The sequence below is a fragment of the Mustela nivalis genome (genome assembly GCF_964662115.1).
Source record: "Mustela nivalis genome assembly, chromosome: 14".
Taxonomy (NCBI): domain Eukaryota; kingdom Metazoa; phylum Chordata; class Mammalia; order Carnivora; family Mustelidae; genus Mustela; species Mustela nivalis.
Genome location: NC_139033.1, coordinates 4,014,065 through 4,028,591, shown reverse-complemented (window position 1 = coordinate 4,028,591; position 14,527 = coordinate 4,014,065). Strand labels below are relative to the sequence as shown.

The 14,527-nt window shown below is 42.4% G+C and overlaps 1 protein-coding gene across 5 annotated transcripts in view; it reads left to right on the top strand.

Moving 5' to 3' along the window:
- Positions 1-14,527, top strand: part of RNF10 (ring finger protein 10) — a 41,949-nt gene that overhangs the window by 5,069 nt on the left and 22,353 nt on the right. For all 5 annotated transcript variants that reach the window (XM_082699689.1, XM_082699688.1, XM_082699687.1 and 2 more), the window contains exon 2: positions 8,762-8,958. In XM_082699689.1, coding sequence (XP_082555815.1) covers positions 8,762-8,958 — 197 coding nt within the window. The remainder of the gene's footprint in view (positions 1-8,761; positions 8,959-14,527) is intronic.

The following is a 14,527-nucleotide window of genomic DNA, read 5'->3' as shown; positions in this document are numbered from 1 at the left end:
GCCCGAGGGTTTTTTCTTTTTCTTTCTTTTCTTTTCTTCTTTTTTTTTTTTAAATCCATCCATACTTCCTTCTTTCCTTCTTTTTAAAAAGAATTTCTTTATTTGGCAGACAAAGCGAGAGAGGGAACAGGCACCCTGAGAGAGAGAATCCTTAGCAGGCTCTGTGCCCAGTGTGGAGCTCTACATGGGGCTCGATAACACCCCTGAGATCATGACCTGAGCTGAAATCAGGAGTCAGATGTTTCACCTACTGACCCACGCAGGTGTCTCTCAAGTGAATTCTTAGGAGGTCTGAGGCAGGGGCACCCGGGTAGCTCAGTCAGGTTAAGTGTCTGCCTGTGGCTCAGGTCATAATCTCAGGGTCCTGAGCAGGGAGCCAGGTTTTCCCTCGCCCTTTGCTGCTCCCCCTGCTTATGCTCTGTCTCTGTCAGATAAATAAATAAAATCTTTAAAAAAAAAGTTCTAGGCAGTATTTATAAATTGCCCTTTGTATGCAGGTAACTTGGCACTTGCCATTCTTTTTTAACATAAGATATGGTTTATTATATATTTTTTAAATTTTTAAATTTTATTAACATATAATGTATTATTTGCTTCAGGGTTACAGGTCTGTGAATCATCAATCTTATACAATTCACAGCACTCACCATAACACACATCCTCCCCAATGTTCATCACTCAACACCCTGTCCCTTCTCTCCCCTCCCACCCCCAGCAACCCTCAGTTTGTTGGCATGTGTCATTTTTTTTTTTTAAGGTTTTATTTATTTATTTGACAGAGATCACAAGCAGGCAGAGAGAGAGGGGGAAGCAGGCTCCCTGCTGAGCAGAGATTCCCGATTCGGGGCTCAATCTGAGGACCCTGAGACCATGACCTGAGCCGAAGGCAGAGGTTTAACCCACCGAACCGCCCAGGTGCCCTGGCACGTGTCATTTTTTATACCACTTCTCTCTTTCTTTCATTAAGAATTACTAATTTCAGCTGGATTTAATTCGTTGTCAGTTGTTTCTATTGTAAGGCCATATGTTGCCCCTCCAGGGGTGCTTGTCAACTACTCCGAGTGATGGGTAAGCAACTTGCTTGTGATTACAGCATGAATCAGCAGCAGAAACTTCCTGGCTGGTTTTCTGACCTCTAGGTTGTGCCACCTGTTAGAACTAGAGCTAGAAATGTTGATGATGCCAAATTATTTAACTGTGGAAAGATTTTGGCCTTTAATTTGGCAATGGAGGGAAAGACTGAGATGTGTTATTTGGTAGAGACCTTTCTGTTAGGGAGATGTGGAAGAACTGAGACATGGATTAAGGTTTCAAGTCTCTTGTTGACTCTGTGATCCTGAGTTCTGGATTTGAGTCATTTAACCAACAGTCTTGTCCCTTTGAGAATGTGTCTTGATAGTCGTCCTCTGTAGTTCTCAGCTCTGGCTTGTGCATCAGAATTTCTTGAGGCTCTTTTTTATTTTATTTATTTATTTATTTAATAGGGATGTGTGGAACTCTTCCCTAGGGATTCTTTCTGATTTTTTAAAAAATATTTTATTTGTTTATATGACAGAGAGAGGCACAGCAAGAGAGGAAACAGAAGCAGGGGGAATGGGAGAAAGAGAAGCAGGCTTCCCTGCTCCCAGGACCCTGGGATCACAACCTGAGCCAAAAGCAGACACTCAACAACTGAACCACCCAGGCGCCCCTCTTTCTGATTTTTTAGGTCTAGATTGGGTCCTTGGGCCCTGGCATCCAGTTTTAAAAGTCTCGCAAGTGAGTCTTCTGTGCAGCCAGGACTGAGAACCACCACTTGGAAATTTAAAACTTATAGTGGAGAATATGTTTCTGCCAGGAACTTGACTTTTTCCAAAATCTGAAGCAGATCATCTTTATTGCTGTCTGCTTTCAGAGAAAAGAGGACAGATTCTACCCCCCATGTTATTCATATGTGTGTCCTGACAAGTTGTCTATGAGATATACCAAAAACCGTACTCCGAATTTTATCTCTGGGTCACAGGCCTGACTGTACCTTCAGTCTTTAGCTGCCTGTTGCCTGGGTCTGGAGATAAAGCCAGACTCTAACTTCAGTTATCTAACTTCATACTTTTAGGCGACTGGAAGACAAGATGATGGAGTTTGTTTGAGCAGCTAAAATCGTGATACATATGTGGTCATTTTGTAATCTGTTTTAGAAATGAGCAGTTCCCTGTCCATCAGAGAGCAGTTCTGTAAATGTGATGAAACTTTCCTTGCCTGTGTGGTAATAAGTGAAGAAATAAAAATAGAACTTTCTTGTTCAAATGTAGAATCTGGCTTTACCTAAATCTATGTAACTATTAGGTGCTTGTATTGAAAGTATTAGGGTCAAATGCAGTATCATCTGAAACAGTCTTCGGTAATGAGGTTTGGAAAATCCATGTTTTCTGTACCTGCCTGTTTTCATAAGCCCTCATTTGTTCTCATGGTGAAGTTAGCTTGGACCCCCTATTCCTCTGAATTTTCTACTTATTTGAAATCTTATTATCAACTCCACAATTAAGAACATTTGCGAGAGAACTAAAGCTTCACTTTCTGTTACCAGTGATGCTGTGTTGGTTAGTAACTGTGGCTGACTGAAATAGTAGGTAAAAGTGTAGTTCTTAAGTTCTAACTTCAGGTTAAATTCTGGTCAGTTTCCCTACCTGGGATTGAAAGGTGATTGGTAGGAGTAAACCTAGCCTGGCAGAGTTTCTGTGACCATCTGCTCTCTGCATTGCTGCCATCGCCTGTGACTGTTAACTCCCAGGTTGTGATTTGGTCAGGTTTGGAGAGGATGGCATACCTCTCATTTAAGCCATGCTGGTGACAGGGAAGTGTGAAGTGGTTGATTTCAAAATTCAGACTTTGATTTTATCAACTTGTGCTTCCTTTTCTTTCTTTCTTCTTCTTTTTCTTTTCTTTCTTTCTTTCTTTTTTTTTTTTTAAGATTTTCTTTTTTTTGACGGGGGAAGAGAGAGAGAGAGCGAGCGAGCGCACAGGTAGACAGAGCAGCAGGCTGGTGGGGGCCAGGAAGCAGCCTCCCTGATGAGCAGGGAGCCTGATGCGGGGCTCAATCCCAGGACCCCGAGATCATGACCTGAGCTGAAGGCAGAGGCTTAACCCACTGAGCCACCCAGGTGCCCCTCCTTTTCTTTTTTTGAGGGTATCTTTACTTAGGATTTATTAGTCTGCTATAAAATAAGTTGGTCATCTTACCTAGAAATAATTTTTTCTAGGGACTTAGTAGTTTTCAAAATTACCCAAACGGTAAGTATACAGAACTTTTTGTATACTTAAGTCAGAATCTTAAGAGGGTGAGACCTGAGCATAGGGATCCCCTAAAAGCTTATCTGGGTGATTCCTTCAAACTGGCAGGATTGGAAACCACTTGATTAGGTAAAAGTGAAGCTGTATTTTCCGAAGGTAACTGTCTTAACAGCCTGCACATTGCCTTTCCAGATCTGTTTCTTTCTTTCTTTCTTTTTTTTTTTTTTTTTTAAGATTTTATTTATTTATTTGACAGAGATCATAAGTAGGCAGAGAGGCAGGCAGAGAGAGAGAGAGAGGAGGAAGCAGGCTCCCTGTGGAGGAGAGAGCCCGATCTGGGGCTTGATCCCAGGACCCTGGGATCATGACCTGAGCTGAAGGCAAAGGCTTTAACTCACTGAGCCACCCAGGTGCTCCTCCAGCTCTGTTTCTTTTTAAAAAAGATTTCATTTATTTATATGACAGAGAGAGGCCTCACAGGTAGGCAGAGAGGCTGGCGGAGAGGAGGGCGGGAAGTAGGTTCCCCGCCAGGCAGAGAGCCCGATGCGGGGCTCGATCCCAGGACCCTGAGATCATGACCCAAGCCAGAAGCAGAGGCTCAACCCACTGAGCCACCCAGGCACCCCTCTTTTTTCTTTTATTAAGATTTTATTTATTTATTTGACAGAAAGAGAGAGAGCACTCAAGCATGGTGAGCGGCAGAGAGAGGGAGAAGCAGGCTCCCTGCTGAGTAGGGAGCCCAATGAAGGACTTGATCTCAGGACCCCAGGATCATGACCTGAGGCAAGGGCAGCCGCTTAACTAACTGAGCCACCCAGGTGCCCCTCCAGACCTGTTTCTATATATATATTTATATATATACAAACACACACAGATATATATGTGCCCCTAGAAAAAATTTTTTAAATTAAGATTTTACTTTTAATTCCAGTATAGTTAACATATATTAGTTTCAGGTGTACAATATAGTGGTTCAGTAGTTGTATCTATTACTCAGTGCTTATCATGATAAGTGTACTCTTTAATCCCCTTCACCTATTTCACCCCCACCCCCACTTCCCCTCTGGTAACCATCAGTTTGTTCACCTTAGTTAAGAGTCTATTTCTTGGTGTGTATGTGTATGTCTCCCTCTATTTTTCTACGTGTGTGTGTATATATCTATATATACACACACACGTGTATATATATATACAGACACACACACACACTTCTTTTTTTTTTAAGATTTTGTTTATTTATTTGACAGACAGAGGTCATAAGTAGGGAGAGAGGCAGGCAGAGAGAGGGGGAAGCAGGCTCTCTGCTGAACAGAGAGCCCAATTTGGGGCTTGATCCCAGGACCCTGGGATCATGACCTGAGCCTAAGGCAGAGGCTTTAACCCACTGAGCCACCCAGGCGCCCCAATATATTCTTTTCTTTTTTTAAAGATTTTTTTATTTGACACAGAGAGAGAACACAAGCAGGGGAGCAGCAAAGAGAGAGGGAGAAGTGCCCTTGAATTACATATTTTTAATTTTTAATATAACAGGATTAAGCTATATTTGGGGGGAGAAACTTTGTAGTTTCTGAGGCTCATGGTGGAATCCTCTTGATTTTTAAAGCACCACCTCCTTAAAGTTTGAGCGTAAGCCTAATGATTTCTTCATTAAGAGTCCCCCAACTTCCATTCTAAGTTTCTGCTGAAATGAAAGCCATTAAATTAATATGCAGCCTTGATTTGGTCAGATTTCCATGTTGAAATAAGATATGTAGTGAATATAGACAAATCTAAGACAGGATGGAAATCTTTTTTTTAAATTTAATTAAAAAAATTTTTTTTGTAAACATATAATGTATTTTTATCCCCAGGGGTACAGGTCTGTGAATCGCCAGGTTTACACACTTCACAGCACTCACCATAGCACATACCCTCCCCAGTGTCCATAACCCCACCCCCTTCTCCCAACCCCCTTCCCCCCAGCAACCCTCAGTTTGTTTTGTGATATTAAGAGTCACTTATGGTTTGTCTCCCTCCCAATCCCATCTTGTTTCATTTATTCTTTTCCTACCCCCTAAACCCCCCATGTTGCATCTCCACTTTCTCATATCAGGGAGATCATATGATAGTTGTCTTTCTCCGATTGAGTTATTTCACTAAGCATGATACCCTCTAGTTCCATCCACGTCACAGGACAGAAATCTTTTTAAAATAAAAGAAATTTTATTCTGAAGGCGCCTGGATGGCTTAGTCAGCCAAGCGTCTTCCTTCAGCCCAGGTTATGATCCCAGGGTCCTGGGATCGAGTGCCACATCCCCACATCGGGCTCCCTACTCAGTGGGGAGTCTGCTTCTCCCTCTCCCTCTGCACGCCCCCTCATTTGTTGTCTCTCAAATAAATAAAACCTTTAACAAATAAATTTTATTCCGAGATTAAAAAAAAAGACAACATGGAATGGGCAGAGGGAGAAGAAAGATAAAGTAGTCTTTTTTTGCCCAAAGACTAATTTGGGGACCTTTTCTACATTTAGTTATTTAGGTTTATATGGTCTTCAGATAGGTTTCATTTTCCCTTTTTTTTGCTTATAAACTTTGGCACATGTTAAATGTGTCTTGTCAGGATTCTTCTTTCAATTGCGGACTAAACAATCTATGCAGTTTGACTCCCAAGTAGAAAATATGGGGCAAAGAATAAAAACAAGTGTTCTTTCTTTTTTGGTTAAGATTTTATTTGACACAGAGAGAGAGAGAGAGAGAGAGAGATCACAAGTAGGCAGAGGCAGAGCAGCAGACAGAGAGGGGGAAGCAGGCTCCCTGCTGAGCAGAAAGCCCAATGGGATGTGATGTGGGGCTTGAACCCAGGACCCTGAGATCATGACCTGAGCTGAAGTCAGGGGCTTAACCCACTGAGCCACCCAGGCGCCCCCAAAACAAGTGTTCTTTATACAAAATACAAATGGTCAACAGATTGAAAAAGTATTTGTTGCTACTCGTCAGAGAAAATAAAATTTAAAACAAGAATTTAAACCCTTCAGTTTAACAAAGTTTATTCGACTTGGCATTGTCAATAATGTAGTGACCTAGACTTTTCTCTGTTACAATGTTGTTAAAATGTAAATAAATAGGTACAATGGTTTTACTTTTTTTTTTTTAAAGATTTTATTTATTTATTTGATAGAGATCACAAGTAGCCAGAGAGGCAGGCAGAGAGAGAGGAGGAAGCAGGCTCCCTGCTAAGCAGAGAGCCCGATGTGGGACTCGATCCCAGGACCCTGAGATCATGACCTGAGCTGAAGGCAGAGGCTTGACCCACTGAACCACCCAGGCGCCCGGTACAATGGTTTTAGAAAGAAACTTGAGAATGCATAAAAGACTTTAGTGATCATACTTAATCTGCTGATTTCATTTTGAGAATTTGACGTGATCGTACGCACAGTCCTCTATATAAAGACGCTCCCAATGCTAACTAGTTAACTAGAAACCACCTAAATATATAGCAGTAGGAGATTGGTTATATTCTATTGTAAGTATATGTAGACTGTGCAGCTGTTAATTATTCTTTGAAGACTAGAGGTGCATGAAAATGCTCATGGAGTAATAGAAGACAGTATATTTTGTAAGTCTGTCATTTTGTGAGAGATGTGGCAAGTGGATGAAATGGAGAGTGGAAGGAAATTATGCACTGTGTCTAAGTTGGTATTCTGTGGATAGGGGCAAATTTAAATTATTCTTCCAGATTTCAAAATTGAACATGTGTTCTTATGACTGGAGGAAAAAAGCAAGAAATATATTTAAAAATTTTTTTCTCAGATTTTACTTGAGAGGGGGAAGAAAGAGTGAGCCAGGGGGAGGGCAAAGAGAGAAGGAGAGAGAATCTTAAGCACACTCCATACGGAGCTGCAGGGATCAGTCTGACAACCCTGAGATTATGACCTGAGTGGAAACCAAGAGTCGGATGCTTGATTGAACCACCTAGGCGCTCCTAGAAATGTTTTTTAAAAGAATATGACTCATGCTGATCTAATATGTTTTTAGAACTCAACTTAATTTTGTTTTGTCAATTTAATGGCTTCTCAGTTTGATGTCTAGTGTATATGTAAATACTATTTTTTTTTGTGCCTTTCTAATGTACCTGCTAGAGCCTAGCCCAAGCCTTTGCACTATAGAATCTCGCTAAGTTGTAGTAATTTAAGGAGAATAATGTCTTCTATCCTGCTTCCAGGTAAAATACTTTTTCCTAACAGATATAGGCTGACTCCTTTTTCTTTTTCTTTTCTTTTTTTTTTAATTAAAAAAAATTTTTTTAAAGTAGGGTGTATGGCCAATGTGGTGCTCCCAAACTTAGGACCCTGAGATCAAGAGTTGCATGCCCTGTGGACTGAGCCAGCCTGAGTGCCCCAGGCACTTTTTAATCACTTCATCTAAGTGGACTTTTGTAAGGGCAGTTGTTAAACCCTGTAAAAAAGAGAGATATTGTGAACTAAAAATCTCTGTGGTTTCATTTGCATTTGTATCCCTCTTGAAGGAGGGACCCTTCAGGCTTTGGCATTTAAAAAAAAAAAGTTGGGGGGCACCTGGGTGGCTCAGTGGGTTAAAGCCTCTACCTTCAGCTCTGGTCATGATCCCAGGGTCCTGGGATCGGGTCCCACATCGGGCTCTCTGCCTGCCTCTCTGACTACATGTGATCTCTGTAATAAATAAATTAAAAAAAAAAGTTGGGACACCTGGGTGGCTCAGTGGGTTGAGCATCTGCCTTCTGCTGGGGTTGTGATCCTGGGGTTCTGGGATGGAGCCGCCGCATTGGGCTTCTTGCTCAGTGGGCAGTCCGCCTCTGCTTCTCCCTCTCCCCTGCTCATGCTTCCTCACGCGTTTTCTCTCTCTCTCACTTGATCACTCTCTCAAATAAATAAGTAAATACAATCTGTAACAAAAATAAAGAGCCAAAGTAAAAACTACCTTACTGTGAATTGTCTTGCCCAAAGCTCTGGTCCAAACCGAGGTTTCTTTTTTTTTTTTTTTTTTTTTTTTTAATTTTATTTATTTATTTGAAAGACGGAGATCACAAGTAGGCAGAGAGGCAGGCAGAGAGAGAGAGAGAGGGAAGCAGGCTTCCTGCGGAGCAGGGAGCCCGATGCGGGGCTCGATCCCAGGACCCTGAGATCATGACCCGAGCCAAAGGCAGCAGCCCAAACCACTGAGCCACCCAGGCGCCCCCAAACCGAGGTTTCTTATTAGAGATTGTGGAAGGGTCTACTTACCTTTATTTTTATTTTTATTTTTAAAGATTTTATTTTCCTAAAACCCTAAGATCAAGAGTTCCAGGCTCTTCTGACTGAGCCAGCCGGGTATCCCTGTTAGTTTATTTTAAAAGATTTTTTTTTTAGGTAGTGTCTACCTGATGGGGATGCTTGAACCTACAACCCCAAGATAAAGCATCACATGCTCTTCCAACTGATCCTCCAGGAGCCCTGTGTATCATTTCTTAACTAATTCTTTGCATTTCTTGCTTTCAGATGGAAAGAACTCAAGTGGATCCAAGCGTTTTAATCGCAAACGTGAACCTTCCTATCCCAAAAATGAAAATTTTAGCAACCAGTCCCGTCGCTCCAATTCACAGAAAAGCAAAACTTTTAACAAGATGCCTCCACAGAGGGGCGGCGGCAGCAGCAAAGTCTTTAGCTCTTCTTTTAATGGTGGAAGACGAGATGAGGTATGGAATTTAAGAATGGTCTTTCTAAAATAAGATGCATGAGTTCTGATTCCACCCCCCTCCTCCAGGTCTTTCAGCAGTTGGTGAGGAGAGAAACATGACAAAGTAAATAACCAAAGCAGTCTTGAATAGTTGAGGATTAACTAGGTTTGGAACTTTGCCTCTTTTTTTCCCTTGAAAGTTAGGGAGATTTCCTTGGTGGAAGAAGACATCATTATCCTGGATTGTGAGAAATTGCAGCAAATTTGGGGTACCTTACATTGTATAATCCTTCTGTCATCACTCCTGAATTAGAGGTACCTCTTAAATATTTAAGTAATAAAGTGACTTCAGTTAATTTTTTTTTTTTTTAAAGATTTTATTTATTTATCTGATAGACAAGAGATCACAAGTAGGCAGACAGGCAGGCAGAGAGAGAGGGGGAAGCAGGCTCCCTGCTAAGCAGAGAGCCGGATGCGGGACTCAGTCCTATGACCCTGAGATCATGACCTGAGCCGAAGGCAGCAGTTTAACCCACTGAGCCACCCAGGCGCCTGTGACTTCAGTTAATTAATGACATTTGCCCTGTTTCTAGCAGAATGCACATGCTATATCCTTAGTCCCAGGTACTCTGATTTTAGGAGTTTCTTAGGTATCCTTTTGTAAGTCCATAAAGACTTCCTTACAAGGAAGTTAATTGTAGCATTGTTGGTAGTTAGAAGATCTAGGAAACAACTTTAATTAGCAAGGGACTGGTTAAATTGTCTTCCTGTTTGAATGTTCCATATTATGTAACCATTATAGAATAAGACACATTTAATGTATTTATAGAAGAATTCATTCATTCACCAAGAATTTAGTTCTCCTCTGCTGTGTATCAGATACTATTCAGTTTGGAATACAATACTGAGTGGAATATTGTCCCTCAGGAGCTTATATTCTAGTTCAGGGAGATAATAAATGATTATACACTTGAACCTTGAAAAACACAGGTTTGGACTACTGCATGGGTCCACTTATGTGGATTTTTTTTTTTTTTAATAAATATAATACAGTACTGTAAATGTGATTTGATTTTCTCTACCTTTTTAAGATTTTGTTTACTGAGAGAATGTGTGATTAGGGAGAGGGGCAGAGGGAGAATCTCATGCAGACTCCATGCTGAGCATGGAGCATGACGTGGGGCTTGATCCTATAACCCTGAGATCATGAGCTGATGATCCAAATCCAGAGTTGGACGCTTAACTGACTGAGCCACCCAGGTGTCTTTGTTTTGATTTTCTTTCTTTCTTTTTTTTTTTTTAAGTACATTTTATTTATTTATTTTAAATTTTTTAAAAAAGATTTTATTTATTTATTTGTCAGAGAGAGAGAGAGCACAAGGAGGCAGAGGCAGAGAGAGAAGCATGCTCCCCGCTGAGCAAGGAGCCCGATGTGGGACTCTATCCCAGGACCCTGGGATCATGACCCGAGCCGAGGGCAGCGGCTTAACCCACTGAGTCACCCAGGTGTCCTTCTTTTTTTTTTTTTTTAAGATTTTATTTATTTATTTGACAGAAATCACAAGTAGGCAGAGAGGCAGCCAGAGAGAGAGAGGAGAAAGCAGGCTCCCTGCCGAGCAGAGAGCCCGATGTGGGGCTCGATCCCAGGACCCTGAGATCATGACCTGAGCCGAAGGCAGAGGCTTTAACCCACTGTGCCACCCAGGCGCCCCCCCCTTTTTTTTTAAAGATTTTATTTATTTGACAAACAGAGATCACAAGTAGGCAGAGAGGTTGGCGGGGTGGGGGGAAGCAGGCTTCCTGCCAAGCAGAGAGTGTGATGCGGGGCTCGATCCCAGGAACCAAGGATCATGACCTGAGCTGAAGGCAGAGGGTTTAACCCATTGAGCCACCCAGGCTCCCCTTGTTTTGATTTTCTTAATGACATTTCCTTTTCTCTAGCTTTATTTTAAAAATACAACATATAATGCCTATGATATATAAAACATGCGTTGAGTGTTTGTTATTGGTAAGGCTTCCAGTCAACAGTATGTTATTAGCAGTTAAGGTTTTGAGGGAGTCAACAGTCATACATGGGTTTTTGATTGTGCAGGCAGTCGGTGCTCCTAATGCCTGCATTGTTGAGGGGTCCTCTGTATAGTAAATCTGAAGGTACGTGCTTATTGAATTGACAAAAAGTAGAATGAGAGAGTTAGGATAGAGAATAACAAAGAATACAGTTTTATTTTTTATTTTTTTAAAGAGTTTACTTATTTGAGGACGACTCGGTGGCTCAGTTGTTGGGCCTCTGTCTTTGGTTCAAGTCAAGATCCCGGAGTTCCGGGATTAAGCCCCACATTGGCTCCCTGCTCAGCAGGGAGCCTGCTTCTCTCTCTCCTTCTCCCCCTGCTTGTGTTCCCTTTCTCGTTGTGTCTCTCTCTGTCAAATAAATAGAATCTTGAAAAAAAAAAAAAAAAGATTTATTTGAGAGAGCATGCATGAGTGTGTGTGGGTTTGGGAGAGGGAGAGGCAGACTCCCCCCACTGAGCGGGGAGCATGATGTGGGGCTCTATCTCAGGACCCTGGGATCATGACCTGAGCTGAAGGCACACGGTTAACTAACTGAGACATCCAGGCTCCCCAAGGGTACGGTTTTAGAAGGTGCTTAAGGAAAGCTGCTCTCGAGGAGGTGAAGTTTGAGTAGAGTCCTGAAAGAGCATGGGAGCACATCATACAGTTTTGAGGAAGATTGTCTTAGCCAGAAGGAATAACAAGTGCACAAGCAGTAAGGGATTAGAGGTGGTAATGTTTTTGGCTTGTTTGAGGTAAAACAAGTAGGCTTCCCTGGGAGGAGGAGTAGGGAATGAAGCTAAAGAATGGGAAGGAGGGGTCGGATCATGTGGGGCCTTGCAGGACTTTGCCTTTTGTTCAGAGAGATGGGAAGCCATATGGGGTTTAGGAAGAGAAGTGCTGTAATCTGACTTGGAATTTTAAAGGGGAGTGTGGAACCAAGGAGGTTAGTTAGGAGGCTGTTAAGATGTTTCTGGTGAGAGTGATGGAAACTTTGAAACAGCGGTAGTTGGTGAGAGGTGTGCCCTTTAGGCTAATGTTTGAAGGTAGAGCCAACATGACTTTTTTATTATGTTAGATATGGGGTCTGAGCAGAGTAAAAAAATGAATGTTTTTGGCAGGAGTTCAATTCAGATACCATATGCTGAAGTGTGGAAGATTTCCAGAGAAGTACAGGGTTTGGGGGTTGTGGGGTGGGAAGGGGAGTTGAGATAAAGAACTTCGTTTTGGAAATACATTTATGTGAAGAGGTTTACTGGATTTCTTTTTTCCTTTTTTTTTTTTTTTTTTTTTAAGATTTTATTTATTTATTTGACAGTGATCACAAGTAGGCAGAGGCAGGCAGGGGTGGGGGGGAAGCAGGCTCCCTGCTGAGCAGAAAGCCGGATGCAGGGCTCGACCCCAGGACCCAGAGATCATGGCCTGAACTGAAGGCAGAGGCTTAACCCATTGAGCTACCCAGGCGCCCCAGTTTACTGGATTTCTAAGTAGAGATAGGCAGTTAATGGGATTTGGACTTGAAGGAAGAGACCCAGGCTAGAGCTAGGTGTCTGTGTGCATTTGGTGTTTGCACCTGTGGAACTAAGTGGGGTCATTAAGGAGTGAGTGCTGCAGAAAGGGAAGAGATTTAAGGACTGAGGCTTGAGTCAGGATCATGAGGGATCAGCAAAAAGGGAGGAAGAGAACTGAAAGCCATTTGGAGAAAGTAGTTAGTTTTGCCCTATGCGGATAGGCAGAAAATGAGGACTGAAAGTGGACCAGTAGATTTCATAAATAGGAAGGTAAGTTGGTTGACTAGTAGATTTGATAATAGGAAGGTAGGTTGTTGGCCTTGAGCTGCTTTGGTGGAGTGGTAAGGATAAAAACCTGATTGGCATAGATTTAGAGAAAATGAAAGACAGGGAGGAAGGAATAGCAAGTTTAGACAGTACTTTCTGGTGGCTTTGCTCTAAAGGGGAGCAGAGGTGAGGCAGTAGCTTGAGGGAGTGTGAAGTCCAGAGGTTTTAAAGTTAGAGAAATTACATCATATCTCTGGTAATGGGATTGTTCTGTGAGGGGGGAACATGATGCAGAGAACAGGGGGAGAATTGCTTTAACAGTGTCCTTGAGTCCTTGAGGAGTTGGGATTTTGTGTACAAGTGGCTTAGATAGGAGCTTTGCCTGTTCATCCTCAGTACACAGGAGGAGGACAGAGTACCTGGTAGGAGGATTTAGGAATTCTTTTTTTTTTTTTTTTTTTTTAAAGATTTTATTTATTTATTTGTCAGAGAGAGAGTGAGCGAGAGCGAGCACAGGCAGACAGAGTGGAAGGCAGAGTCAGAGGGAGAAGCAGGCTCCCTGCGGAGCAAGGAGCCCGATGTGGGACTCGATCCCAGGACGCTGGGATCATGACCTGAGCCGAAGGCAGCTGCTTAACCAACTGAGCCACCCAGGCGTCCCAGGAATTCTTTTTTGATTGTTCTTACTGTCTTGGTGAAATATGGAAGGTGAGCTGAGAGAGGAGCCTTGGAAGCCTTGAGGAATGGATTGTCTGGGTGACTAGGGAATTAAGTGGGTACAGAATTGTCATTTGGTTGTGGTAATATTGCCAGGCAGCCTAAGAGCCTACTTCAGTGAGACTGGTTGGTGTGGTGTGGTTGTGTTCTTGTGTATAACTCTCTGGTGCTGGTATGGAAATACATAAGCAGAGTTGGATTAATCGGGAAGGTTTTTGCCAGGTAAGTACAGATGACAAAGAGAAGGGGGTAAATGGACCATAGGATCTACTCCAAGTAAGGAAACAAAATTGTAGGGGTGGGTTGGATCACTGTTTTGGAGATCCTAGTGGGGCTGAAGAGTTGTGGATTCAGGCCTGAAGGGAACAAGCTAGGAAAGGAGGCAGTTGCTGCTTGGATGTTGGAAGAGATGTGATTGTTATCCTTAATGGTCTAGATGTAGAGCAGTGCTGTCCAGTAGAAATGCAGGCCACATAAATAATTGAAACTTTTCTAGTTGCCACATTAAAAAAGTAAAGAAATGGTAAAATTAATTTTTATGTTTTTACCAAGTATAGCTAAAATGGTATTTCATGTGTGGCACTGGCAAGTAGTGGTTGCTGTATAGGATGGCACAGATCTAGATGGTATGTCTTGGGAACTGAGTGCATGAGGTGGAGTGGAGGGCAAGCTAATTGGAGGAGTTGAGGACCAAAGAACTGAGCAGTCAGTGTTTTGGAAGGATAAATTTTTTTTTTTTAAAGATTTTATTGATTTATTTGACAGAGATCACAAGTAGGCAGAGAGGCAGGCAGAGAGAGAGGACCACTGAGCAGAGAGCCCGATGTGGGGCTCGATCCCAGGATCATGACCTGAGCCGAAGGCAGAGGCATTAAACCACTGAGCCACCCAGGTGCCCCTGGAAGGATAATTTATCAGGAATTTTGATGGGCAATATTGGAGAGCGTGGCAGTGGGCCAACTAGGATAACAAGGTGATGATTGAAGGTTGAAGGTGCAGAGGATTTTGCTGAGTGAGCACAAGCTCTTATGTAGGGTTGGGGCA